Source organism: Dama dama, chromosome 19, assembly GCF_033118175.1.
Source record: "Dama dama isolate Ldn47 chromosome 19, ASM3311817v1, whole genome shotgun sequence".
Lineage (NCBI taxonomy): Eukaryota > Metazoa > Chordata > Mammalia > Artiodactyla > Cervidae > Dama > Dama dama.
The window spans coordinates 43,045,204-43,072,613 of record NC_083699.1 but is presented as its reverse complement, the minus strand read 5'-3'; the positions used below and the strand labels follow the sequence as shown (position 1 = coordinate 43,072,613).

The 27,410-nt window shown below is 37.5% G+C and overlaps 1 protein-coding gene across 2 annotated transcripts in view; it reads right to left on the bottom strand.

Annotated features, from left to right (window-relative positions):
- The window catches only part of CCDC50 (coiled-coil domain containing 50), a 75,566-nt gene that overhangs the window by 30,564 nt on the left and 17,592 nt on the right, over positions 1–27,410 (bottom strand). For both annotated transcript variants that reach the window (XM_061166828.1, XM_061166830.1), the window contains exons 2-5: positions 14,013–14,075; positions 13,075–13,201; positions 9,758–9,848; positions 212–329 (exon numbers count right to left, since the gene is read on the bottom strand). In XM_061166828.1, coding sequence (XP_061022811.1) covers positions 212–329; positions 9,758–9,848; positions 13,075–13,201; positions 14,013–14,075 — 399 coding nt within the window. The remainder of the gene's footprint in view (positions 1–211; positions 330–9,757; positions 9,849–13,074; positions 13,202–14,012; positions 14,076–27,410) is intronic.

Sequence of the window (27,410 nt, the reverse complement as noted above, 5' to 3'; positions counted from 1 at the left end):
ATATTCTAAGTAGCAACAGTGCAAAAGAACATATTTCAGATTTTGCTAAACTGTATTCACATTTTACAGTCATAAAAATGACTCTGGTCATCCATCTAATATTCAATAGATAAGATAAAATTCCACCACAAATCTAAATGGGCCCTAGAGTCACTTTACAGACAAATTTAAAAGGTGTCTTGCAACTGAGTCTAAAGACAGGTATTATTACCTCCATCTTCATAATAGTAACTATCACCATAAGCACTGACTCCAGAAGACTCTGGAAAGTGTTTCTTTCGCTTTTTCTCTTCCTGTAACTCCTTTTCTTGCAAGAGTCGAGCAATGTCCTGCAGATACAGAGAGAAGAAAAATAAATACTTCAGAGAAAGAACAAACGCCATACAGTAAGCCTGCAGGTCAGTGGTTTGACATTCCACTCCCAGGCTTTTGTGGCTCTGCCTATGGTTTTCCAGACCTTCTGGTATTACACTCACACTGTCCAAATGTCAAAGACGACTGCTCAACAGGAAGCACACAAGATGAGGGAGAAAGGTTTCTTAACTAAATTTAAATCTAACTCAGCCTGAAGATATTCAAATACAATATTCCTAAAACCGGTTATGGAACAGAAGTTTTCAAATACATATTTATGGGCCCTTTTTCCAAGATGATGATTCACTAAGTCTGAATGAGGAAGACTGCCATAATCTATAACCTTTTTTAGAATTTATTTTAAATTGGAGGATAATTGCTTTACAATATCGTGTTGGCTTTTGCCATACAACAAAATGAATCTGCCACAAGCATACATATGTCCCCTCACTCTTACACCTCCTCCCCACGCCTCCAGGTTGTCACAGAGCGCCACGCTGAGCGCCTGTTTTATACAGCGACTTCCCATGAGCTATTTATTTTATATATACTAATGTATAAATACACTGATTTCATTTCTTTTAAAAAAAAGTTTTTTAAAGAATCTTTCAGCTGATTGTGATTTAGCTTTGCGTTAGAGGACGGCTGTCTTAACTAAAAAAAAAAAACAAAACAGAAAACAGTCCTCCTCCTGTCTCCCCTGTGCTCCATCTCCAGATGAGTTTTCAGCAGCTGCTGAGCGGCAAATAACATTCTGATTTCATCCCCTAAAAGATCACCACCCCACTTTGAAAACAAAGCAATACACAAATAACTGTAACACAACCAAATTGTAAATGCCTCAAAAAGGGGGGGGGGGGGAGGGGGAATGTCTATGAGAGCACCAAAAAGGGAATACTACTTCTGTTTATATGAATTGGTTCAAGGCTTTGCATTAATGTTAGGTTTTAAACAAAGAACTGGATTCCAATAAGCAAGGGAAGATATTCTTTGCTGAGAACAACACCAGCAAAGTTATAACTTTTTTAATGGGCATCACTCTAGAAAACAACCAACAGTCCAATTAGAACACTGGGTGTGTGTTTAAAAAAAAAAGAACACTGTGTGTGGGGTGTTAGAGAAAGATGAGGTTAGAAAAACAGAGGCTGGATGCTAGGCACCCTTTACAGTCAATTTTAAAAAGTCTGGAGTCTATAATGTAAGGGATGAAAAGTTGCTAAAGATTTTGAGCTGGCAAGAGATAGAGTTCGGAATTTGAAGATTATTTCTTTAAAAGGTCCAACAAAAATAGCACATAAACTTTGTTTTTGTACACTTTTTAAAAAAGAAAATCCCTAGATGTTACTAGATTCTTAAAGATCTTACAAGTAAGGCAACAATACCCACTGATACAAATGGTAATAAAAATCACAGGCAGTTTGAGGGGCTTACTTCTGAGGCAAAAATTAATCACCATTCTTTCTGCATTTTTCTGAATAAGTCAGATGAAGAATATACTAAGACTGCAAGGCAAATAAAATTCATCTGAATGACTTAATTTCTCTTATATTAGTGTAGAAATAAGTTGGATGTTGAGGCTAGATGAATTAGCAGAGGTCATCAGTATACTTGGAGGGCTTCCCAGGCAGCTCAGCAGTAGAAACTCCAGCTGCTAATGCAAGAGATGCAAGAGACTTGGCTTCGATCCTTGGGTCAGGAAGACCCCTTAGAGAAAGAAATGGCAACCCACTCAAGTATTCTTGCCTGGAGAATTCCATGGAGAGAGGAGCCTGGGGGGCTACAAACTATGAGACTGTAAAGAGTCGGACACAAGTCGACTGAGTGCCTAAGCACGCACATATGCACACACACATCCATGTACGTGGCTTTTAATGCTCACGAAATAGGCCTAAATTCAAACTTATATTATTAACATATAGTCTGTAACTGACTTCTATGCTGGAAATTTCTCATGAAACTGTGTAAATATGTACACATATTTGATATATGTACATATGTGTAAACACATATGTAAACACATGTAAACATATATGTACATTTACACATATGTACATATATTTGATAAGTTCCAGTTCAAGTCAGAGATGCTTCAGAGACACTGGAAGAAAAACATTAACTATTAAAATGAATTTCTTTGGGCCTGAATTCTTCATCTGTAAAATGAAGAGTCTGAACTAGTGAACCTTAAAAGTCAAATATCTTGACACCCCACTACACATTTTAATAATTCTGGAAATGTTACTGGGTGCCCTCCTCTGTGCCAGGTTCATTACATTGATGCCTTACAAAGCAATATAGTAATCAGTTAGGAAGAGAGAGCTGTGACAAGATAATTTATCCTCCTCATTCTAATATCTACTTCAGAATTTCCTAAATCCATATACATCTTACTACGAAAGTAGGAAGAAAATGTAAACACTTCCCTGAGTTGTCATGTTGACTGAACACCCAACACTACATTTTCTTAAGTGGTTTGTTTTACTGAAAACAAAAAGTCTCCCTTTATATAACTGAATAAAAATATAAAGGAAAACTGCCAGGTCCAACTGCCAGCCGAAATTATTAAACTGCCCTCCAGGGACTTTATAATTGCTTTCCTGCTATCAAATTTATTCCTAATGAATACACAGTAATAGGGCACTTTCTCAACATGAAGAGCCAAAAATGAACCAAAGAGAAATAAAAGTGATACCCGTTTTGTACCAAGTATTAGCTGGTCAAAAGGAGTGCTTTTAACCAAGTAGGAAAATAATAATCACAACGTGTCATGCATCGTAGCACCCAAACCTTTGTTCTTTTAACATTTCAGCTCCTTTGTGAATAAGCTTCTTATGGCTGAGAGGAATAAGAATAGCTAGCGGTATTTGAGGTGGGAAAGGAAAAAGGATTTCAACGGAAATCTGCTGCTATACTATAAACCACGGCTCAGCCAAGTCAACTTTCTTCCCTGCTTTCCAACATTACTGCACAGTGGGTTTAGTTAGGTGATTTCAATTAAAAAAAAAAAAAAACTCCCCTGAAACAAGCTAAAGACAGCAATTATTAGTCACCACGCTTGGATGCAGCTTAGTCACCCCTGACATAAACAACCTCCTTGATCCTCTGCTTCCTTCCTGTTAAAGGTTAGTCTACAACAGCATTTCCCAATCTGTTTCTGAGAACCCTGGTATCAAAGGCTCACAAAAAAAAAAAAAAAAAAAAAAACAGAAAACATGTATTATATCTACCTCTTTAAACACATTAGCTCATGTTAACATTCTGATGAAAGAAAAGTAATGTTATCTTCTAGCAACCCAGGAATTTCCAAATTTATTTTGTGACAGAGGTCTTTTGTTACATAAAATATATACATATATATAAACATTACTAAATTAGTGTTTGACAAAATATAACTTGGGGAAAAAAACAAATTTATAAGAACTCTGAAATTCTTCTGAAGTCACATTCAATTATTTTTTAATTAACAATATTAATCAGGTAGACTTACTTTGGGTTAATATGCAGAAATAACTGTTGTGCAGAAGACTTTCTCTTTTTTTATTTTTTAGTTGGAGGAAAATTACTTTACAATGTTGCGTTGGCTTCTGCCATACAACTAATCAGCCATCATTATACATATATCCTCTCCCTCTTAAGCATCCCTCCTCTCCTCCCACAGAAGACTTTCTAAGTAAAAACATTTATTGAAATAACACTCAACTCTGGAAAATGGGAAGCTTATGGGAGCTTCTTACTTATGGGAGCATAAGTAAGGGCAGAGTTAAGGATTCCTGGAATGCTACAGGAATGATATGTCAAGAAAACAGATTCACTGATTCCTTTCAATGGCTCAAATATTCTGCTAGAGACCTCCTTCAGAGAAATAAGATACACAGTCATTATCATTAATGTTCTTGTTCATTAAGTGCTAAAAGCAAAATGATTAACATAATGTAAGATATGCAAAGATGAGTGCTCTAAGAGAGACATTCACACACCAATGTGCAGAGGAGCCCCATGCAACTTTCTCAAGTAAATACAAATTACTGAACTGTCGGATCCTTTTGGATACTTTTGTGGTTTATACGATTTTATATCAGGCTTACTTCTCCCTTAAAGTTTTCACCTCTATCATAATAGTAGTGAGATTCAAAATGAGAAAATCTTACGTATAAAGATAACCTAAGGGAGATGTGAAAATGTGATTGTCAAATGACTATCAGAAGAATAAAAAAAGGAAAGCCATTCCATTAATTTGCTAAACTTTTTTATTACCTAGCAATTACTATATTAACATCTAACTCAATAGGAAATGTAAAGCAGGTATAATTCCAAAAGGGTTACTCTGTAAGACCAGAAAAACAGGTTAGTACCAAATTCATGGCTATAAAAACACCAACATAACTAGGATACAAAGAGAGAAGAATTTTCTCAACCAGAGGCCTCCCACTCACTCCCCCTATCTGGTTATATTTTTGTAAACTTATTTTTAAAGTGCCACAACATAGGGAAAAAATTAAGTAGCTTAAATTATTACTAGCTCAGCTATTTTCTAGATATTACCAATTTACATAAATATATTTTTAGACCATGGATTTCTAATCACATTAAGAACACTATGAAAAAGTACCATGGCTCACACTAGATTAATTTTTAATGTAAACTGGTTACTAAGTTTATCCCTGAATAGTTCACATTATAAATGGCTCCAAATTGTTGGATTAGTGCCACAGATTTTCATTTCATGGTTGGCCATGATACTATTTATTTAAGGAAAAAAAAAAAAAGCTTTCCCTAAAATAGTTTCACATTCACACATATTTGGACCTAGGTTCAAAGGCACATATGTAAATCAATATTCACATAGACACAAAGTAGTTAAGAGTTTTAGTTAAGAATCAGGTCAGTTCAGTTCAGTCACTCAGTCATATCCAACTTTCTGCAACCCCATGGACTGCAGCACGCCAGGCCTCCCTGTCCATCACCAACTCCCGGAGCTTACTCATGTCCATTGAGTCAGTGATGCCATCCAATCATCTCATCTTCTGTCATCAACTTCTCCTCCCGCCTTCAATCATTCCCAGCATCAGGGTCTTTTCTAATGAGTCGGTTCTTCGCATCAGGTGGCCAAAGTGTTGAAATTTCAGCTTCAGCATCAGTCCTTCCAATGACTGATTTCCTTTAGGATGGACTGGTTGGATCTCCTTGCAGTCCAAGGGACTCTCAAGAGTCTTCTCCAACACCAACATTCAAAAACATCAATTCTTCGGCACTCAGCTTTCTTTATAGTCCAACTCTCACATCCATACGTGACTACTGGAAAAACTACAGCTTTGACTAGACAGACATTTGTTGGCAAAGTAATGTCTCTGCTTTTTAATATGCTGTCTTAATATGCTGTTTAGGTTAGTCATAGCTTTTCTTCCAAGGAGCAAGCATCTTTTAATTTCATGGCTGCAGTCACCATCTGCAGTGATTTTGGAGCCCCCAAAATAAAGTCTCTCTGTTTCTATTGTTTCCCCATCTATTTGCCATGAAGTAATGGAACTAGATACCATGATCGTAGTTTTCTGAATACTGAGTTTTAAGCCAGCTTTTTCACTCTCCTCTTTCACTTTCATCAAGAGGCTCTTATTTCTTCTTCACTTTCTGCCATTAGGATGGTGTCATCTGAGTATCTGACATTATTGATATTTCTCCTGGCAATCTTGATTTCAGCTTGTGCTTCATGCAGCCCAGCATTTTGCATGATGTACTCTGCATATGAGTTAAATGAGCAGGGTAACAATATACAGCCTTGATGTACACCTTTCCTGATTTAGAACCAGTCTGTTGTTCCATGTCCAGTTTAAACTGTTGCTTCTTGACCTGCATACAGATTTCTCAGGAGGCAGGTCAGATGGTCTGGTATTCCCATCTCTTGATGAATTTTCCAGATTTGCTGTGATCCACAGAGTCAAAGGCTTTGTTGTAGTCAATAAAGCAAAAGTAGATGTTTTTCTGGAACTCTTTTTAGTTATTTAAGAATTTTTAGTTATTTATTTTTTTATTTATTTAAGAATAACTAAATTAAATCAACTAAAAACACATTTCATGGCTTGATTAAACAATATTGACAAATGCTAAAGCTGTGACCAAAGAGAAAGATCCCAATAAAATGTGTCCACCCATATTAACCACAAACACATGTGGTTATGAGGCAAGTACTACCAGAAACTCAGTCCAGTATTACCAAAGGCTACATGCTCCTTCAACAGGGCGCCAAGAAAGAAATGCTACTACTACTATATTCGAGACACCATGTAAGAGTTTAGAAAAAAAAGCAAGGAAGATAGGAAGCAAGGAAAGAGGAGGGAAAGAGGAAAAAGAGGGAAGGAAGGGAAGGAGCCACAATGGTGGTAAGAATATAGATCTTTTTAAACTCTTCAACATCTGTCTCAGCAATGGAAATGATACCTGCCTTACATTTGTGCTCTGTTAAAAAACACAATAAAATTATATCACGATGAAGTTAGACATGCTAATTCACCCACAGAAAGTTGTATAACTCTACTTCTCATGTACAATGTTGTTCAGTAAAACTATCTGTCCCAACAGGAAAGAACCTTGAATTCTACATCAGGTTGTTCTGAGTGATTATAAGCTACAAAAGAGAGTTGACTCCAAAAATCTGTAAAAACAGATCTGGGTGAAAATTCAGAGGGGAATTTTCTACAACCCTGCTGCTGGGTAAGAACTTATTAGCTAAGCAGACTCTATAAGGAAGCAGAGGAGCACAGAGAGAGGGAAAATTTATTAAAAAAAAAAAAAAAAAGGATCCGGACAGTTGATGAGTAACAGGCAGTGCAAAGTTGGCCAGAAAAATTAGCACTATTGTTTCAGTCTCCTCTATGAGGCGCCTTGGACTAAAATAAACAAATAAGCATTATCATACATCCTTCAACATCAAACTTGACTAATGCAAATTTTATTTAATATTAAAACAGTCTAGTCTGGAAGTCACATTTTTCTACAACTAAAGAACCTCTTGACAGAACAGCCATATTCTAAACTAAGGCATCAGTGAAAAGTCAAAAACATCTGGGAAAAAAAAAAAGTGTTGAGTTTTTAAAGGCTAGTCTCATTAAACCTCCACAACTAGATTTCTCGTCTCATCTCTCCATTGCACTGGACAAGGGGAAACATTTCAGTAGGTCAAACAGTAGTGGAGATAATAGGAAACCTGTAAAGCAAGAAAATCCCTAAAGATTCCTGAAATCATACCATATCAGAATATACGTAACTCTGCTTATTTCACCCCCACCTTTTAATTCAGCACACATCTCTCTATTAGAGAAATCTGAGTTGTTACAAAGGGAGAATGGTGGGGGAAACACCTGGCGAGAAAGCAAAAAGGAAAGAACAACTATTAACTTAATATGTAGCAGAGACCTTAAATACATGATTTTAAACTTCATAGCAGCCCTTTAGGATAATGTAGAGTTATCATGAATTCTTCAGTTTGGAACCTAAAAGTCTACATGGCTAAATGAGATGATAAAAGTCTCAGCTAAAAGTTAAACAGATAAGATTCAAACTTGATAGTTTATGTGTTCTATGTTGTGTCACAGTATACCCAAGTCAGACGCAGTCAGAACTGCAGAGACATTTCTTTGGCATCTTACTATCGCCAGGGACCAGTCTTTCATATACTTCTTCAAGACTTAATTTCTTCATCTGAGAAATGCAGTTATTCACAACACTGCATACTTTATATAGTATAACAATGAGATTATTTATTGTGATCGCTATTTAGATTCCACAGGCATAAAATAAAGTATTTTGTTTTCCCTAATTTTGTTTCCCTGCTTTCCCCTGAATGGAAAGGAAAAATATTACAGGACACCAGGAGCATTTATAAGAAGCCAACTTCATTACTCTGTGATTTTTAAAATAGAAGCTTTCCTGTCTATAAAACATAATCACTTCTTTCAGCTTCCAGACTCATCTCCAAGGAAGTCTTGACTATAGAGAAGCAACACATCCTGCAGTAAGAAAGAGCTCCTGTGTGGATAACAGGAAGGATGAAAAAGAATCCCTCATTCTAACTTACAGTTCTGATCATCACATAATCATGGTTTGTTTCTTAAAGAAACAGCTAAATACACTCACACCAGGTGTCTTCACACTCGCCTGGCATTGAACAAGGAGTTCCAGAGGAACAGGGTGGCTCAGTAGGAGAAAGAGAAGATGCAGGCTGGTTCACTGATAACCCTGAAATATCTATTCAATAGGGTGATTGTATGTGCCAGTTTGCCCAGGAGAGTACACAAAATTTCGGAGTACACAAAATATCATATGGTCATTCTACTATTAAAAATGATAAATCATTTTTTTCTTTACTATAAGTCAAGACAATGGCCAAGAATAGCAGAATAGGTATAAAAAGAGCAGACACAGAGTCAACACAATCGTTTGTAAGAAATGCTGAAAACGTAAAGCAAAAGCAATGATCACTAAGTACAAATTCAAGTCTTTTTACAAACCATACACTACTGCTAATTTTAGTCATTTTCAGCTTAAAAACAATACAATTTAAAAATATATACAGAATTAAATGGATCACTGTTTTCAGGCAGGGTATCATAGGAAAGTGAACCCATTAATAAAAAAGAGGGAGAGCAATGACTAGTCCATGACTCCTGTTCAGGCTACATTCAAGGTTTGCTCTCCCTAAAGTTGTGGGAATAACCCATAGACAGATATCTTGTATTGAGCTGAACTATCTCTTAAAAATTCAGTTATATCAAGAACTTCAGAACATGACCTTATTTAAAAATAGCATCTTTCAGGTAGAATTATTTAAGAGAAGATCATACTCTATTAGGGTGGGCCCTCAATCCAATGACTGGTATCCTACAAAGAAAACAAGAGGACAAAAAGATACAGGGAAGAAGGCCATATGACAACAAAGACTGATATGATGCAACACAAGGCAAGGAATGCAGACTGCCAAGAGCCACGAGAAGCTAAGAGGAGGCAAAGAAGGGATCTCTCCTAGTACGCAGCACTGCCCTGCCAACACCTTAATTTCGATGCACAACCGTCAGAACTGTAAGAGAATCAAGTTCTACTGTTTTTCGCCACCATGTTTGCAGTGATTTGTTACAGCAGCCCTACAGAAACGAATTCACACTTTTTGTCAAATTAACCATTATCATCTTTTAAGATTTTACCACTTTTTACCACTTTACGACCAAAAGGTGGTTTGGTTTGGTGGTTTATCAAAATAAACAGTGGTCCATGGAGGGCAACACTTGGACTATGCACCCCCAAAAGGGGAAAGCTCTCCTGCCCACCCAGCAACCCTACACTGTGCCTGTGAACAGAGTCAGAGCTGGGCAGCCCTCCTCCACGGGGTGGAGGGGCATTAAACAAGCTGTACCTCATCCTTCTTCTCCTGAATGCGTCGTCTCTCTGCCTCAATAGCCAGCTTCTCCTGAATCTCCTGAGCAATTTCACAGTCCTGCTGTTCACTAAAAAACAAAGGAGAAAACAACATGAATGAAGAACACAAGGAATGATTTGTCTAACCACAACACAATTTACTGAATACTCACTATGAGCCAGGGCATATTTTTATCTCACTCAATCCTTACAATAACAAGGCAAAGAGGTCAATACCAGCACATCCTAGAGCTAGAAAAACTTGAGGCCCAGAGTAGTAAAATCACTTCCCTAAGGTCACAGAGAAAATAAGTGGTAGGAAAAGAATCTGATCCCCAGACACTACAATGGAAAGCTCCAGGCCTTTCTTGTATGATCATTATTGCAGGTTTAATTCCTGGGTCAGGAAGATCCGCTGGAGAAAGAAATGGCAACCCACTTCAGTATTCTTGCCTGGAGAACTCCATGGACAAAGAAGCCTAGAAGGCTACAGTTCGTGGGCTCACAAGAGTCAGACATGATTTAGTGACTAAATCATCACCACAGTCCCTCAAGATTCTGCAAAGGAGATGTACACTATGAGAATAAGATCCACAAATATCCAAGTATGCACAAAGTACGCATAAACAAAGTAAGAGTGAATTCACTAAAATGTCAGTAATACTGTGGTCACTTAGAGTTGGCGGTATGACTTCAAAACAGTTTTTATAAATTTTTAATTAAATACATTTTTTTCAGTTTCAGTAAAACTTTAAAAATGGTGGGGAATGTATATTCCACAGCTTCAGGTGCCAGGAGAAACCTCTGTGGCTGATGCCAGTTTTCTTAACACTCAGGCCACTAAGGCAACCAAAGGTTGTAACACTGCGGCTACCATAGTTTTGTTTTGTATCGGCATTCGTGCACTCAAAAAAGCCTCACACAACATGTGCTGTCATCCAGGCGCCGTGCTCAACACTGAGGATACAAAACTAAATAAATCTCCATCCTGTGCTCAGAACCCCACAGTATACTTTGGTGGGAGAAGCCAGACACATCATTTTGTGGGGAGAAACACGTCCTTTCAAACAGCACAAATGAAACAGCAGTTTCAACAAGAAATGGGGTTTGGATCTCTCAGAGACGGTCTTTTGGTTTCAGGTTTCAGGAACAGTCAGACTAGACCAGGTTGCATTAGTTGTGTCCAACTCTTCGCAACCCTATGAAATGTAGCCCAGCAGGCTCCTCTGTCCATGGGATTCTACAGGCAAGAATACTGAACTGGTTGCCATGACCTCCTCCAGGGGATCTTCCTGAGCTCAGGAAAAGTTAACAGGCAGCTTGTAACTCTACAGAGTGTGATAATGCTGGAAGCCAGCGTTTACATGGCCCTTACAACCTTTAGTTGTTTCCTAAAGAGATATACATATGCTTAGAGCTTGCTATCCAAAAGATGCTGGAACAAAACTACAGTTGTGGCTTATACATGCAGTTCACTTGCTAAACCAATATTCCCTTTTATTCTTGCCCTGCCAGTTGAACTTAAGAGTATTCAACGAATCTAGTCTTGGTTGTATATTCCCCGTTTTAAAGCAGCCTTTGTACCTGAAAAGTGTTAGGGTTGGGGGTGGCGGTAATATCCTAGCTTCTCTGGAGGAATAGAAATCCACACATTCTATTCTAACAAAAGTGACGGGATGAACACTATTCTTGTTTATATAAGGAAATGGTCCTTTTCAACATGTTTGGAAATAGTTGGAGATGAAAGTAGATAGGTGCACATACAGGGATGTGTATGTACATGTAGAATATGCTTCCTCCCTTTCTGTCCGACGTGCACATTCTACATGTACATATACATCCCTACATGTGAAGAAGGGAATACATGACAGAGAGCATACTTTTTTAGAAACAGCAAGCTTTTTTAGTCACTAGTAGGAAAATTACTGGACAAAATACCTGGAGACCTGATTTCCGGTCCTGCCACTATTAACCAGTGAACCATGCCCTCTCATGTCATCTTATTAGCTACAAAAGTTTTGGGATTTAATGACTTCATGTTACAGATCTAGTATTATAGGATTCTGAACCATTCAAACCACAAAATTGAAAATAAAAATCTACTCATTTATTATTTCTATATCCTCTTTTCATTCACTCACTTTTTTGAACTTACCAAAAAGTATTTATTAATCTAGTTTTAAAAATACAGAATTTTTCATGAATTTGCATGTCACTTTGGCAAGTGCTCAGTTTTTTCCCCTGAGTCCCTTAAAATCAATGGTTATGTTTTATTCATATCTGTGTTCTCTGGTGCCTTTCATGGTGAAAGGGTTATTTAGCAAGAGTCAATAAGAATGCTTATGAACAAAATAAGGAAACTGAATAAAATAATGAATAAAGTCCTCTCTGCAAATAACAGGACAGAAAAACCCTTCCTCAAAGGTGGCAAAAGTAATAGGCTCTCGTGTTTATTTAAATAAGACAAATAAAGTAAACAGAAGGGTCCCTTCACTTCTTCCTTCACTCCTTCCTCCTCAAAACAATTCTGTAGTTAAGTCTACCACTACGGATTGAAGTATAGGAACCTCTCTCAAAGAAGAGATGTATTCTGTGAGCTTTCAAAACATTAAAAAAAAGTTTAAAAAGTCATTATGATGGCAGAGACCTTAGACATGATCTATTTAGAAGGAGATGGAGAAATAATTTTGGTCAGACACTGAAGTTATGAAGAGAAGGGAGGGTACAGTTCAGAACTTTCCAAAAGAGTCTGCCTCTATATAAAAAGCAAGGGGTTCTCGACTTCCCTGGCAGTCTAGTGGTTAGAACTTGGCACTTTTATTACTATAGCATGGATTAGATCCCTCAAGGAACTAAGATCCCACAAGTCAAGTGGCATGCCCCTCCCCCCAAAAGGCAAGGGGTTCAAGGAAAATAAGAGGAACAAACATTATTAGGAAATAGTAAAGGAACCTAGTAGACTTCAGAAAGTTCTGTGACATCCAGGAATTTGCTAGATTCCTGCCCAAACCACAGGAGGCAGAGGAGACAGAGATCATCCCCCCAGTGTACAGTTAAGGAACAATGAGACACGGAGCTGGACCAGATGGCTCAAAGCCATCAGTGACAAGTGCTGAGTCCTGCCAGAAACTGCACGTCCCCAACCTAGAAGGGAATTCCAGCAACAAAGACAGTTTTTTAAAATAAAAAAAACTATGGGATCGTCACTGTAGGATTTATAATCTAATAGTGAAAGGAACCAAAGGGACAGACAGAAAGTCCTCTTCCCTGCAAACCAGTCCTGGCACAATGCCCTCCCACTCCCCAAGTCCTCACAGGTCTTTATAGCGCTTCTGCAGCTGAGCCTGGGCTTTCAGATCTTCCTCTTGAAGCTGCTTAGCCACCTGCAGATCATGCTGGACCAAACGGTTCCGTTGAACATTCGATGCCAAGTGATGCTCAACTGGACAGGAAGATTGGAGAGAGGAATTACAATGCTTTGGCTTATTCGTAATAAACTTTTAAGAATAACCTTAAGAAGAGCCTTTCAATTAAAAAGAACTTCACAGCCATCATTTCCACGTATACTCTCAGTAATGCCGTATAATATGCAGCATAGGAGTTGGCACTCTCATCTTTTCATTAAGGAAAAAGAGAATCAGAAAGGTTAAGTCATGTGGATTTGGTCAGCAGTGGCAGTGCCTAAACTTCTACTCAAACCATGTAAAGCCAGGGCCGGGGCTCCTCCTGCTCCCCAAGTTGCCACTTCATTTTAAAAACTGCATTTTTCAACACTGAATTTTTATACTGACACACAAATCACAAGTTCACATATATGTACTTTTGTATAACACATATAACTTATATTTACTTTTCATAATTACATACATAAATATTCAGAAAATCCTACAATCTAGATACCTCTATTGCCCAGGTAAAGGTATTTGGACCCCTATTCTTATGCCAGCCTTCTACATGCTCCTGATCCCCATATAACCACTGTCTCCCCCTACAGCATTAAAGCAAAGGAAATGGCTCAAGTCCCTCTTTTCCTCCGATACACCCAACGGTCTTCTCATCCCCAGCAGCCGTCTCACTTCAAAACACCGAGAAGTGCATTCTTCACCAAGCGGTCACCTGCCTAGACAGATCCCCTGGGATGATGGGTGTGTAGCCTGACGACTCTGTCTTCTCCCCGCCTCACCCTAAGAAATCTGCCTCAAGGCTACCACTAAAAAAGAAAACTGGAGGAGCTTGCAGGGGCTGTTACTCACTCTCTTGTTCCTGCAGGCTGTGGGCCAACGTGTGGTCCTCCAGGACAGCAAAATCTCGGCACACTGCAGAGGATGAGGGAGAAGGGCAGACAGGAAAGCTCATTAGTAGCACTTCAACATAAAAAGAAAAAGACTTTGTTCAGGACTTCAAAGAATCCATTCTAATACTTCAGGATGATCAACTTTATAAATGGCAATGTACAAAAGAGTAATTAGTTGGTATAAAGTCTTCATTCACACAAATCCAGATAGTATCTGCTCAATGCCAAGTACAGGTGTACAACAAAGTAACAAAATAATGGTGAGGTCCTGGCCTAAGGATGAGGTCCAGAAATTCGAATCCATGTCTATAAAGGGAGGGCAAGTACTGCTATGACAGTAGAAGAGTTAAGAATGTTTTACATACTGCAGCTGAGAAAAATCTGAGTTTTTGCATGGTCAGAAGGATTAAAGGAAATCTGGCCTATGCCTCAGTGATCCCAGGTGGCGCAGTGATAAAGAACCTGTCTGCCAATGCAGGAGATGCAAGAGAGGAGGGTTTGATCCCTGGATCAGGAAGATCCCGTGGAGCAGGAAATGGCAACCCACTCCAGTATTCTTGCCTGGGAAATCCCCTGGACAGAGAAGCCTGGCGGGCTACATACAATCCATGGGATCGCAAACAGACACGACAAAACAACTGAACGTGTACATGCACACACACACACACACACACACACACAGCTTATGCCTTAGCCATCTGGGGTTCAGCAGATCCTCTCCCAGACACACACACACACACACACACACACACAGCTTATGCCTTAGCCATCTGGGGTTCAGCAGATCCTCTCCCAGACACACAACGCTTATCCTGATCCTATCAGGGAAAAACACACCTTTATTAGCCCCTCAGGCAAGAGCAGATGTATACTTAAAATGTAGTCACATTCAGTGGGTCTACACTCTCACACATGAGTTAGAACTGGTTCTCTAGGTTTCTCTAAATGTAGAGCTACCTAAAAAGACTCCACAAACCAAAAGACAGTAGGAACCTTGGAACTAAGCATCTGCCGCTAACTCTCTCCACCTGGACAGCCACGCAGAATATTTCCTGGACTATTTTTTTAGACACCAATAGGAAGAGATGGTCTTATAGGTTCATTCCACCCAAATTGTAATTTAAACTGTTTCTTAAAGCAAACATACACATGAAGGACTCTTGTCATGAAAAATACTGTTTTGTTTAAGGACGTGTAGCTTAGGTGATATATCCTTACTCTATTCCAAACATGTACCTCACATTAAAGAGCAAAGTTCCCAAAGCCTCAGATGCCTGCCATGTGTAGAACTCAGGAACCTGTCCTCCAGGGCTTTTACCAGAGTTTACAGACTTTTTTCCTGCAGCTCTGGTTTTGTCTGTGAGGACATTTAATTAAAACAGAATGCAGAAATATTCCTTTGCCATTCTTAGCACTTATGAATGTTCACATACACATTCACACAGCCCTGTCCCTCGTTGAGAGATAATGAAACAAAACAGCAGGCAGAGCTAGGAGACATCAGATTACTCTGAAAAGGTTTTATGATGGAAAGTCATTTCTGTCTCAAAATCATATCAAACCAAATATGACCTGCTGACCCCTGGTTCAAATGCAACCTCAAAACCAGCAATTTCAATAGAAAGTCCTATTCTTTCACACCAGATATATTCTCATAAAATTTTAATAACTGGGGCCCAGGTCAAAGTTCTCCCATATTTCACAGAATGAACCTACTTTTAAGAAAAGCTAGTTAAACCTTCTGTTTAATAGGTGAGGAAAATGAGGCCCACAAGGAAGAAAGGACTTATTAAAGGTTTATACACAGACTGTTGGTGGCAGAGGTGGGAGTCAGTTTTTGGGCAAGCAAGAATTCTTTCTGTTCTTGACGCCATGACAAGCCTCCTGGATTTATGGTAGACCACAGGCAGGACAGACTGCAAGGAGATACTCTACAAGGACTAACATGCTTTCTCTAAAACTTAGCTATTAATAATTAACATCAATTAATTAAATGGCTAGACATGCATGGATTTAGTTCATAGAAAACAAATATTCAGAATGAGTTAGCCAAAATGAATGTAATCAAACCTCTTGCAGAAGAATGCTATTTTAATATGAGTGCTCAGTTGCTCAGTCATGTCTGATTCTTTGTGACTCCATGGACTGTAGACCACTAGGCTCCTCTGTCCTTGGGATTTTCCAGGCAAGAATACTGGAGTGGATTATCATTTCGTCTTCCAGGGGATCTTCCTGACCCAGGGATTGAACCCACATCTCCTGTGTCTCCTGCACTGCAGGTGGTTTCTTTACTGCTGAGTCACACTGCCTTATTTTCTGAAGCACATTTATTAAACTACAAAAGCTTTTATTATTTGCAAATTAAAGGCAGAATTAATTTTAGATTAAGACTAACTTTTTAGATTAATCTTAAACTAATGTTTTTCAAACCATGGATGGCAACATATTATTAGATTATAAAAGCAATTTATTGAGCCTGGGACAAGCATTTCAGAATGAACAACTTGGAAAATAGAGTATATCACACACAGTAGAGGAAACTATGGTTTGGAGAAATTTTTTTCAGCTTTACACACACATACATGTGTATGCAACATGCCTTAGGTCACAATGTAAAAAATTATCATTCTGCAATTACATTCAAAAATGCTTAAAAGCCACTTCAATTTATGTTATTAAGGCAAAAAGTTATGTCAAAAATATATATTTTCTATCTTTTAATATTATGCTGAATAAAATAAAAATTATAAAATTAGTGCAATTTTCCATGTGGATAACCATGTGAAGAAGTCAGCATGACATTAAAAATATGTTTATGGATATATATACCTGTAGCAAAAATATAAGTTTTTAATATTTGGTAGTGATATAACTGAATTGAGAACAGTGGTGACCCCTAGAGACACAAGTACATGAGCAAGTGTGCCTTTACCACATACGCTGTTCCACTGTTCCACTGCTTTACAAAGAGAAGACTGAAGCAAATAAGGCAAAATATTAACATCTATTAAATTCAGGTGGTAGGTTCCTGGGTCTTTTTATGGTATATTTTACATATATTTATTTTCTATGTTTTCTGTACTTTTTGTAATGTTTTATATATATTACACTTAAATTCTACAACTAGAATTGTTAATATAAAGACTTATAAAATTCACATCTTTTACTTCAGTAGCAGCATACACTATTAAACCATAAACATGATGATATATCTGACATATTATAATAAGCCAAGGAATTTATGAACTTATGATTACCTTAACAATGACTCCTGTCAATTATTTCTTAATATTTAAAAAGCAAGGCTGAAATACATTCAATTATTGTTATTTGACCCTCAATCTTTTTACAGTAGAGGCTGAACTGGTACCCAAAAATATGGGTACGGCCTAAGCTAGAAAAGAACCTAGAAGATCTTCCATGACTACAAAGATGTACACACATCCCTACTTGCATGAGGCTATACTGCAATACACAGTTAGCCTCTAAGGTTTACTAAAAACTTCCAAATCATCATCTCATTTATATTGAAATATTACTTGCTTAATCCATAATTTCTTATACATCCTCCCTAGTCCCTTTCAAAATGAGCCTCTGCATTCTTTGCATTGCTACTCTAATGCAAGATGGGGAAGTCACACAACCAGCCGCTTTTGTAAATCAGTAACCAGGTTGGGAACTACAGAAAACACTTCTCAGTCAGGACAAGTTCAGACAGGATCTTTGCTTCTCCTCTATTCTACTTTGAAGCAAACAGCTAGAAACTGTACAGAGAATAAAGAGCATCAACTTATCCGACTGTTTCCCTGCAGGCACATTTAAGAGGAACCACTGGACCCTGGGCTCTTACCCTCCCTATTCTCAAACTTTTCCCTCCCATGTTTGTTCTTATTCACCCTAATCTCAGACTATCTTTTGCCATGAATAGCCAACCGCATCATTCTCCATTCTCATCCAACCCTACAGTCTCTACATATTCTACCCAATTAGTGCTGGACGTAGCATAAAGTAAGACTTCAGGAGATGGAGATTCTCATTAATAGGGAAAAAAAAATGAATAAAAACTGGTCAAAAAAAATCAAAGAACAGAGTTCCATAGACAAAGGATGACGACAATATGTTATGAATAGAAAGAATTAAGCTCTGTTTTTGATGACAGCATCACAGAGGCTTGTAAAATTATCCAGACATTCAAATAAAAACTAGAAACCTCTTCTTTTTCCCATGAAAAGAACAGAGTTTTAGTGATTTTTAAAATTCAGATATGTACATATATACAGTGGAACAGTTTACATAAAAGCAAGCAAGTCTCACAAATGGGAAGTAGGATTTATAGATCTCCCACCTATTTTTCTTGAAGAGAAAGATGACTCTCACTCATCTGTGGATCCCCTTAAATAAATAAATGGCACAGTATGCACCTAGTTAATACAGTTATTCAACAAACATTTGCTAAATTCTATTATTAGAAGGGTTAAGTCATTTACAAGTCATCAAGGAGGTGGAAACGACAGAGAGGTTAACAGACAGAACAATAAATTTGATAAAGGTTATAGAGACCTATTGGAGAAAGGCATGGCAACCCACTCCAGTATTCTTGACTGGAGAATCCCATGGACAGAGGAGCCTGGAGGGCTGCAGTCCATGGGGTCACAAAGAGTGAAACATGACTAAGTGATGCAAACACACATAAAAACCTATAGAAAATTCTTTGGAGGCAGAAAAATGAACAGTTATGCTTGTTGTGAAGGGGATGGGGGGGAGGGGCAGGTGCAAAGAGTGGGGGTGACCTGCAAAGCTGTATGAGGAAACCTTAAAGTAGCTAACATACAAAGCCAATGTCAAAGAAATGCTTCAGTAGTGAGCATTCTTAGCAGAGGGACCATTTAACTATATAAACTAAAAGAGGAGTAAAGAAGTCATTCCCCCTTTGCCATTTTTTTACCCACATTGCAAACATTCTGAAAATACAATTGCTATGACTCAATCTTAACAACCTTCCTCCCACATAAAAATGCCTAGATTAGTAACACATTAGTCACTAGAAACTATATCTTTCAACTATGTCTGTATTACCTTGTATGTTCTGGTATAATTTTGTGAATTGTTCTGTTTTAGTATAAATGCTATTAGTAGTAGGTGGAATATATACTCAATACTGAGAGCTGGGTTTAGGTTTGCTTTCCTTTTTTCTGTACACACGGAAACACATTCTATGCATGGGGAAGATGTTTTATCTTGAAAAGTTTGGTAATAACAGTCAACTACAATTGACATTAATAGAGTACTTTGGAGATTACAATGCACTTTCACACTTACTTCTCCTAACCTTCTGAAGATAGAGGTTTTGTCAGTAGTCTCACTTTATTTATGAAGAAATTAAGGCTCAGAGAAATAAAGTGCCTTGACCAAAATAACACAACAAATGAGCAAATGAATTGGAAACCAAACTGAACTATTCTTGCCTCAAATATCTCTGTTCAAAGAACTTGTAGAAGAAATGGGTCTATATTTAAGTATGACAGAAAAGAGTGGTATTATTAAATACTAATTAAGATAAGACAAATATGAATTAGGTTCTTTGAAATTGAGGGTGAAATAAAATTCAGGTCAGAAAGTGGATTCCAAGTATTAAAATAGAGCAATAAAAATGGGACATAGTTTACTTTATCTATCTCCCAAGAATAAGCCACTAGCAATCACAGTTGGTCTATGTTCACTTTTGAAAAGCAAGGACCAAAAAAAAAAAAAAATTCCTGTCCTTTGTACAGTGCTTCACAGATGACCTATAAGAAAAACCCTAGGTTGTAACTGCAGGGGGAAATTCCAAGGAAAATCTCCCTTTGGGATCTAACCACTTTACCCCATCTCCATCCAAAAATCAATGGCTTTCCTTTCCTTTGGTAAGACAGCATTAATGAATTCAGACTAATGTGTCTAATAGTTGTTAAAGAAAATTTTAACTAAGAAATGATAGCATATGTAAATCACTGAGTTCTTGTTCACTGCCCTACAAGAGAAATGTCTCTAAACCATTAAAGAAGAGTCTCTTCCCTGTATTTAAAGTTTTAATAAAACTGCCTCAGTAGAAGAGAAATGGGATGCAGGTAAACTGTGAATAGACCTCATCCTAATGCCAAATCTTTCATATTCTCAACCCCAGCAAAGTTTATGTATAGGTAGTGAAGTGACATCGACATCACCACCACTGAAACCAACTTCAAAACCAACCCCATCCATCACCACCACCATCAGCTTCTTAGAGATGCTCAGCTTTGTCTCTTAATGGAAACACTCTCCAAACAACTTGCCCCAATTATGAGCCCCCAAATAATCCCAAAATTAGCAATCTCAAAATAGTGTTGAGTCCCTAGGTCACTCTGAAAACTGAAATTTCCCACTTTCAGGTAGAAAGTTGAAAACAACTAGAATAACATCTAAATAATGCTTGAGCAATTGATTTTTTAGGGATAAACGGTGACTGAAACCTTTGATCCTTCTCTGACTTTTAGTGTCTATAATTTCACAAAATTGAGGTACAGTATGACAGAGAGAACACAGTGGCACATAATTCTGGCTGATGTTAACAGCACAGCTGTTCTATTTTCATTTACTTTGCTCCTGGTCAAAAGTAGCCAATGGAAGGAAGTGCTACTTTTCTGATCTCAAGTCTCCAAATCCCCTGTTCTTTACAATTGACTATGGTTACTCCGTCTGTCTGGGAGACAGAGGATCCTTTTCAACAGAAATCTACAAAATATGGTAATTAAATCAGACCCACCTTCCTGTACTTAACTACCCTTGGTAAAATTACCCCTACTTACTAAACTACCCACAAAGTGCACAGAGATTTCTGCAATTCCTTTGAGAAAGGCAAAGATTTTCATTCCACATATTGCACTAATGTGCAGGGCATCAAGTATCATTAACCAATATTTCAATTGTTTGGGGACTTTTATGGTTATTGGTTTTGGTTTGTGTTTCTCACGGTTGGTCAGTGTGGGTGTGAAACAGACAGAACAGGAGAGCCATACAAGTCTGAGGGGAGTCAGTGACCACTGGATACACGGTGGGGGCAGAGGCCCTCTCCTATCTGCCTGGGCAACGTTCCATTCTCTAAAACATTCATAACCAACCTTCAGAAAAACTTCATTCAAATGCCACCTCTTTATGAACCCAATCCTACAGAACACACAACCAAGACCATCACAACTGACATTTTCCAAAACCCAGCAGATTTACTTATGCTCTTTTTCCCAATGATTTCATAACATGTAACAAACATAACGCTTGAGGACTAATCATATTATAAATACATGTATTCATTTGTTTCCCCAGCAAACATTCAAGACCCTGAAAGGCAGGAAAAAAATCTTATGATCTTCTTGCCAACGTTTATCCCAGTGCCTAGGATAATAATTTTCTGATAAATCCCTATAGAAAGGATGGCCCCTGAGAAAAATGACTAGTGTAAATGATATGCCATGAAATTCTGTATTTTTTGGAGGTGTGATCCATCCTGATTCTCCACCAAAACAAAGCTAAGGAGCTTCAAAAATACCCACACAGCCTTAAATGACAGTAAAGGGTTTCTGTTCCCAACATCCAGATTTCAGATGTATTATAATGGAACGGATAATGACCTGACAGACTCCTAGAATACCTAGAAAAGTTGTACACTCAGGAAAGTGGTTAATTGTTGGTTCTTTTAAATGAGAATTAAGCACATCACTCAATAAAGCTCTCAAAGTTGGGATAACATGCCAAGGATCACATAGTTAAATATGTGGCACTTCCCGATTAGACCTCAGGGCTATGAAAAATGTGTATACACGAGGACATGTTTGTTAAACTAACAACCTGACAGGGCACATAGGATGTACATGGTGTTTTGTAGCAGAACATGCTGTGCACTAAAGGGCTGGCATGAATTTTCAGAATCTGGAGCTAATCCCCTGAGTTGTTCGTTTGAAAAAACTGTCTCATGTCCTCAGAAGTCCTCTACAATTGTGCTCAGTCGCTCAGCCATGTCCAACTCTTTGTGACCCCATGGACTGCAACCCGCCAGGCTCCTCTGTCCATAGGATTTTCCAGGCAAGAATACTGGAGCTGCAGGCTGCCAAATAGACCTGAAGATTAGAAAATGTTAATACATTAAGTATAAGGCAAATGGAAAATGAGTCAAAATTGACAGAGACAAAAAAAAGAGGAGGGTAGAGAGGGAGTCAAGAAGTCTAGTAACAGAAAGATGTTTTCAAGATTAATTATCCTTCCATAAACATTACAGAAAGACAGAAAGCTACCTTTTTTTATTAAAAAAAAAAAAAAACTCCACAAAGACCAGAACAGTGTAACTCAAGATTTTCTGCAAAGCTCCACCAAATATCTACAAAGTCACCACCTTGGTCAGAAGTCCAAAATGTCTTAGAATATCAAGAGGCTTTAATCCCCTCAAAACATCACTGAAAACAATATAGTTCCCGGATGATAGGATGAGCTTCCCAAGTTTCCTCAAATATTTGCTGACTGATTCATCACTTTCTTAAAATTATAGAAACCTATTATTAGAAAGAGTGTGAGGAGTTGCCATGTCCAACTTTGTCCTGTGCAAATAATCATCTAAATATTTAACCACAGGAAGTCCACTTCCTTTTCATACAGCCTTCAGACAACTACAAAATCGTCTGTGGAAGGACTCTCCTGCTAATCTATAGATATCATTCCCTGGTCCTAGTTTCATCCTCAGAGCACTCACCTTTTCCTAGAATGTATGTAGATGCTTTGTACAAACCACTGGCACTCAGAAGTCTGTTACTTTACATACACAGCAGATGACTATTCACATGGCATATTACATGAGCTATGCCCGGGTGAAGGAAGTCCTGAAGGTACTCAACACAATTAAGGCAGAGCCTAAGACTGATCTCTGAGCCTCTGTCTAGGATATGCCCATAGTACAGAGCAGGGGGTGTCCTAGATGGTTCAGTGGCAAAGAATCTGCCTGCCAGTGCAGGAGACGTGGGTTTGATCCCTGGTTGGGAAGACCCCCTGGAGGAGGAAATGGCAACCCACTCCAGTATCCTTGCCTGGGAAATTCTATGGACACAGGAGCCTGGAGGGTTACAGTCTATACGGTCACAAAAAGTCACACGTGACTGAGCACATAGGCACACTATAGTGTACATGGACTACGGTTTAAATATCTGGTTTTTCAAGTTAAATTTCATTTAGAAAATACTAGAAAGAATAAACATCAAAGTCCTAACACTCATTATGTACTGTAGGAGTATAATGTAGCTTAGTTTTCTTCTAAAACGTGTTTTATTTTATTTTCTAATTTATATATCATGAAATGGAATCTTATCATTCATAATCCCTTTCTTAATATTTTATAACATTTTATAACAAAAAGATAGATATATGTTTTTAATCCTATTTAAGCATCTAAATGGTGAAGCAGGAAATATTTACTAGAGGAAAAAAATGAGTTGCAGTAGCAATGTTTATTTACTCAATTTAATTATATTAATACTGTTTCCTTAAGATTAGAGAAAAGGCTGTTTTTTTTTTTTTTTAAGGAAAAAAGTATGCTAACAAAAACAAAGTCTACGTGAGGTCCCAAATTTGTATCTGATTTTCCTGAGAACCAAAGCAATCAGGAAAATATGAAAAGATGCTCAGTTCTCATTATCAAAAAGGAGAAAAAACACCAGTTCCTGACTAAAGAGAAATGCTTTACTAGCACCAAACATGAAAGCAAGGTCAGTTAACACAGGAACGTGAGTAGCAAACATTAAGTTATGTAATAGACTCATATACAGTTTAAGTATGAGTTTTAAACATGTGTCTGCATATATACAAACATAAACACACAGCTTCAATAAAAAGCACAAGCCTGAGCTCAGTACGGAGATGCTAAAAAAGCAAAATAAGTGATTTAATCCAAACATTTAACTCTGATGCAATTTATCAAAATAGGTTTCTGAGTTTCTCCCTGCCCCCCTCAGCCTCCCTCAATGCAAAGTTAAATGAAAACCTCAGTAACCTAAACCACTTGTTTGGCAAGGAGATATATTATAGCTAACCACAGACACACTAGATTGCAGGCAAGTGGGTTTGAAAATGCTGAGATAATATGTCCTCAAATCAGAAGCACTACTTTAATATCACAAACCATCTACATCATTATCAGAGACCACAGGGTAACTGGGTAGCTTATTGGAAAAGTGAAAATGGCCGAGTCAGAAATTTCCATATGACAGGGAGAAAGATTGGCCATGAGACAAATACTGAAAAACAGGACAGTGAAAACAGGGAGCGAGGTAGCAGGGTGAAAACACAGCTAATTTTACTCATCCTGGTAGAACTGTTGGACACAGGGAAGACTTTCCATTAGGAAATACCTGACTCAAGTTACCATAAATGATGTAAAAAAAAAAAAAAAATACCCACAAAGAACCTCACAAGCTTCCTGGGCTTTGGGCATAAACTTTATGGAATGGTGCTCTGAAGCCAAACCTTTCTGTGTTGGCAGTAACAAAATAAAAAAGTTACCCAAGAAAAGTTACAACTCTCCAAAACACCAAGTCAGGAGGTGTTTAGATGGCCCAGCATCAGATGGAACAGGTATTAGAAAATATTTCCTTAAACTGAACCAATTCTGTATGCTCTATCCATCCATTATTCTATCCACTAGGGTCAGAAAAAAAAAATTGTTTTCACATTGTTTATGGCAGCTACTAGTCACATATAGCTATTTATTTAAATTGATTTTTAAATTATAAAAATCCAATTCCTCAGTCCCACTAGCCACACCTCCAATGCTAAATAGACATATAGGATTGGTGCTTACCATTTTGGACAGTGAGAAATACAGAGTACTTCCACCACCATGCAAGATTTGTTGGACAACACTGCTCTGAACAATAATCACAGTATAATAGAAAGGACAATATCAGTTTAGACAACCAGACCACTCAGCAGCATTTAAAACCATTTTAATCATGTGCGTGAGTGAGTGTGTGTGTGTGTGTGTGTGTGTGTGTGTGTATGAGAGCGAGAGAGAGAGAATGCATGCTTGTTTTAACCAACAGACATAACTCACTTTGCCAGTATGGACAATCAACAATCCTAATATATTTCTAGTCTTGTAGTAGCTACTGATTTAATTTCAAAATGTTTTATGCTTCTTTTCCTCAGCCTTAACATGATGGTAGTTTTGCTAACCTCAGCCACATGAAAAGAGAGATTTTTTATATTTATCAGGTAATCACTATGCAGATATAGTCACACAAACAAAGTGAACAAATATCCTCTTGGAAAGGAAAGTGAGCTATTAATTCAATACAGTTACAGTAATTTGATTCTGTGAAATACAACCACCACTGAATAAACTTATCAGATCTCTAATACCTTACTGATTATTCATCGAAGAATTCTGGATTCTCATCAGCAAAGAAATGCATTTGTGAGTTTCAACTGTCTTATAAAATTAAATTAATCATAACCAGAGAAGACTTCTCCTAAATTTACTGTCTTTGGTGGCTTTCTTAAAGAACAATTACATTTTACATGGGTGCTTCACGTCAGAACAATTCAGGAAAATATGAATTTAAACAGCAGCTAATTACTGTGTACATTAAATAAAAATGATTAAAACAGACGCACTCCTGCTTTAAAATGATTCAGCTCATTTCCCAATAGATTTATAAAATTTCATATTTAAACATTAAAAAAGATGACTATCAAATTACACTTAGGAAAATAAGAATCTCTTAAACAGTGTTTTCTGTAGTGCACTGCATAGAGCCCTGGTAAGGAGATAGTCAGTAAATACCTACTGCATACAGATGCACTTTAACCAAGACTATGCTTACTTAGATTCTAATCCTAGCTCTAACACTCACCAGATGAATAATCTCAAGTAAATTAATATCACTTACATTTGCTCACCTGTAATATGAGTAATAATAACCATTATAGTACTTAAGCATCAGAGGAAATTTGTATTTTTTTACATTTTTTTTAATTGGTGGAAAATTGCCTTACAATGTTGTGTCGCTTTCTTTAAAAAAAAGTACTCACAAATTATTCCAACAGAGATAAACCTTTTATGTAGAAAACAACAGGCCACTGATAACCACAGGGGTCTTCAAAAGGGTAAAATACCCCTAGATAAGCAGTGGCAGACAATTTTTTCAAAGCAATTTTCCACTATGAATACCCTCACAGAAAAAAAAATTATTTCTTTAATTTTTACTCCACGTATCCCTAAAGAAAATACAATGTTCTGTTCCTCTATTTGAGGCACTTTTCCTGGCACTTAAGCCCTCAAATGGTTTGGCAGGCCTCAAATGGTTTGGTTTTTCTGTTTGCCTTAGCCTAGAAAGAAAAGCCACCCATCTCCTTAAACCTCTGTAGGATAAACCCAGTCATGCCCATTAAAACCCAAAAGATCACACCAATCCAACTTAAGTACAAGTTTACACCAAGGGAAGAAAAACCATTTTGCCTTTATTGGCTTCATATGACAAGTTTCCTTAAGTACTAGCTACTGCAAGTTTTATTTATCCTTGAGTCAGACATTTCCACTCTCAACTTTTCTGCAAGCAGATACATTAGCTAGCACTTTCGTGTTAGGATTAGTAAACTCATTTCAGCTTCAAAAAATTGAAAGAACAGTAATACTCAAAGTTAAAAAAAAACAAAACTGCTCATGGGATAAGTAGGTATGGGAAAAATATTCTTACAATCTTGTTCCCATAAAGCAAACTGCAACACTCACAGTTCCACTGTGATAACCATTTGTCAGAATTCTACACACATTTCCAGTCATCTTGGACTATGTAAATCTCAAAGTATGGACATAAAACAAATGGGTGATCTCGAGATTTCTGGAATCTTACTCTGACATGTTGCCATATGTTCAATAATTGGTCATGTTTACTGACTAAAAATGTGTTTTTTGGTAAAGTATCTTAAGATCATGGGTACATTCCTAGAGTCAACTCAGTTTTTACACTTACTAGGGGATTGCCTCCCTGAAATACCAGACTGCTCTCATAAGCAGGATTACACTAAAATCAGAGTTCTTCTCCTAGAAATACTCTATACAGAAGAAGGTTAAGGACCCAACAGCAAATTGGAAGAAGTGAGCCTGAGTTCCAAAGTACAGCCAGAAACTTCCTAGGCAGATAACAGGGAGTTGTGTGCAGATTTTAAGAAAGGATTCTGTCAATCACTTTGGGTTTCCGTGTATTGATAGTTCATCAGAGGGGATATTTTACTTTATTTTTTTTTCTTTTTGAGGAAGAAATCTGTATTCACCTTAGTGGTATTTAAATTAGATGTGAATTTT